Source organism: Condylura cristata, unplaced genomic scaffold, assembly GCF_000260355.1.
Source record: "Condylura cristata isolate star-nosed mole 26May11 unplaced genomic scaffold, ConCri1.0 scaffold00034, whole genome shotgun sequence".
Taxonomy (NCBI): domain Eukaryota; kingdom Metazoa; phylum Chordata; class Mammalia; order Eulipotyphla; family Talpidae; genus Condylura; species Condylura cristata.
The window spans coordinates 491418-493681 of record NW_004567135.1 but is presented as its reverse complement, the minus strand read 5'-3'; the positions used below and the strand labels follow the sequence as shown (position 1 = coordinate 493681).

Genomic DNA, 2264 nt, shown 5'->3' with positions numbered 1-2264 from the left:
GGACGGGGAGGGGCCGGCCAGCGCCAGGGGCCTTCGGACCGTCTGCAGGCAGCCGGCGAGGGCTGGACGCTCAGGCCCAGAGGCTAGGAACAGAGGTGCGAGAGGTGACCAGCCCCGCACCCCGGGGGCCGAGGTGGTGCCCGCAGCAAGGGGTGGACGCAGAGGCCACCACCGACTCGGACAGGCGGGCCTGGCCTGGCCAGCACCGCCCGCCCTCCGCGGTTTCCTGCCCGGGGGCGCCCTGCTCCTCCAGCGCTCGGCCGCTTCCCTCCCGCGCGGCGTTTTTCTCCAACGAGCGTCAGAAGCCGAAGGGTGACGCGCGGGTGCACGGCCCGTCCCTTCGCCAGGGTGTCTTACCCCAGGGGCGACGCCCGGGCACCTGGACGGCAGCCGCCGGGTCACCCAGCGCCCCGGCGCCCCTCCCGCAGGCGTGGGCTGGCCGCAGGCGGGGAGCCAGCGCCCGGGTTTTGGGATTTATGACCCCAGAGGCCTCGGCCACCCCCTGCCCTCTCCTTATTTTCTTTTTGTTCAGTGACGGGGAGACGCTTTCCGGGACGGCCGCAGCATGCACCACGCTGGAGAGAAACGGGAAGCGTGCGGAGAAGAGCAGCGCTCGGGCTGTCACCCCAAAGCACCCTGCAGCTCGAGCTGTCACCCCAAAGCACAACGTGCCAGGGCTTGTGCTGCGGTCTCGGGGCTCGTGGGAACGCCAGACCCACACACGGGAATGTGCGTATTTCAAGATTTTATTTATTTATTTATGCACACAGAACTGGGGTCCAGGCCGAGGCTCGGGGGATGAGAGGCTCCACCGGAGACAGAGCGGGGAGCAGGACAGGCAGATCGTCGACGTCCACTGCTGAGGGGGGCAGCGGGCGGTCAGGATGCGTCTGCGCGCCCTGGGGTCACCTCGGGGGCGGGGAGCAAACTCGCACGGAGGCGGCCACGGCGTGGCTCAGCTTCGCAGTGCAGCACCCCAATGCGCTGCGCCGCCAGGGAGGCCCCGCGGGTATTTAAAGAGGTGCGGTCACCGTCCCTGCCCTTCAGAGATGGCGCAACTTTCCGTTTCAGTTTCGCCTGGAGAAAGCCGGAGGGGCCAAAGGACCGGCCGCTCCCGTGGCCTTGAGCCGGGCACGGAGCCGGCGTCCTGCGCGTGATGCTCCCCGGTGTGGGCGCACCGAGCATGCCCGCGGAGGAAGCCGGTGCCCGGCCTGCAAATGCACGAGTGCCCCATCCACAAGGCAAAGGGAGGGTTAAGGTGCAGGACACCGACTTCCACACGCAAACAGACGCTAAATCACAGCGGGAAGCGGCAGCCACAGCGCGGGTGCCCTGTCCCCGACCCGGCCAACAGCACAGCAGTCTGCAAGCGCCCCGTGACGGGGGCGGCGACGGGTGCTGGCGGGACGGTGGCGCGCAGGCCGCGCCCATGGCAGCTACTAGCCAGGCGCAGCTGAGTCTGGAGACGCCACGTCGTGCCCGGGGTTCGCCTCGGCAGTCCCGGGGCGCAAGCGAAACCAAGCGTGGCCCAGAAGGCGCTTGGAGCGACAACCAGGGGCGCCCGCGGAGGGCAGAAGACGCAGGCCCTCACTGCCCCGGGCCACAGCCGGCACTGCGGGTCCGGCCGGGCGGGGCTGGGCGCAGGCGGACCAGCGCAGAGTCTGCCGCAGACCGAAGCGTCCCCCGCCTGCCCCCGCCCGCACGGGGTCCCGGAAAAGTGAGGGCGACCAGCACTGGCCCAGGGGGGTGTAGCATCTCCGTCGCGCCCCCGCGAGCCCGGAGACCCCTGGGTGTCTGCGCCCCGCGAGCGCCCCGCCCCGCCGCCGGTTCCGGATGAGGGAAGCCGGGTCGGGGCTCCGTTCGCCCACGCGCAAAGACGTCGCGGCCCTGTTGCCCGCGCCTCGGGCGCGACCTCCCCACCTGCCGTTTCTGGGCGCGACCAGCAAGTCCGACTGGCCGGCGGGAAGGAGAAAGCCCGGACCGAGGTTTCGGTGCTTCGTGCCTGCTGTCGGGCCGCGCCCTGCTCGCCGCGGACGGGAAGGCGGCGCCGCCCCAGGGCCCGCGGTACCCCAGTGGCCGGCGGGCGCCCGCCCCCTTTGAGCCCTGGCGGGCCCGCGCGTGACTGGACTTCTCGTCTTGCGGGGACAGTTTGTGCCAACGGACTTGCTCGGGGCCTTCGCCGGCTTCTCTGCGCTCGGGCGCCCCACACCGCGCCCTGGTCTGCAGGTGCCAGTGTGTCGCTCATCCTCCGCGGCGCCCGCCGC

The 2264-nt window shown here is 71.4% G+C and overlaps 1 protein-coding gene across 1 annotated transcript in view; it reads right to left on the bottom strand.

The window, feature by feature from the left end:
• Positions 1 to 1439: 1439 nt before the first annotated feature.
• Positions 1440 to 2264, bottom strand: part of AVPR1A (arginine vasopressin receptor 1A) — a gene marked incomplete at its 5' end in the record, with an annotated part of 8022 nt that continues 7197 nt past the window's right edge. The window contains one exon of the mRNA XM_012732271.1: positions 1440 to 1952. Coding sequence (XP_012587725.1) covers positions 1440 to 1952 — 513 coding nt within the window. The remainder of the gene's footprint in view (positions 1953 to 2264) is intronic.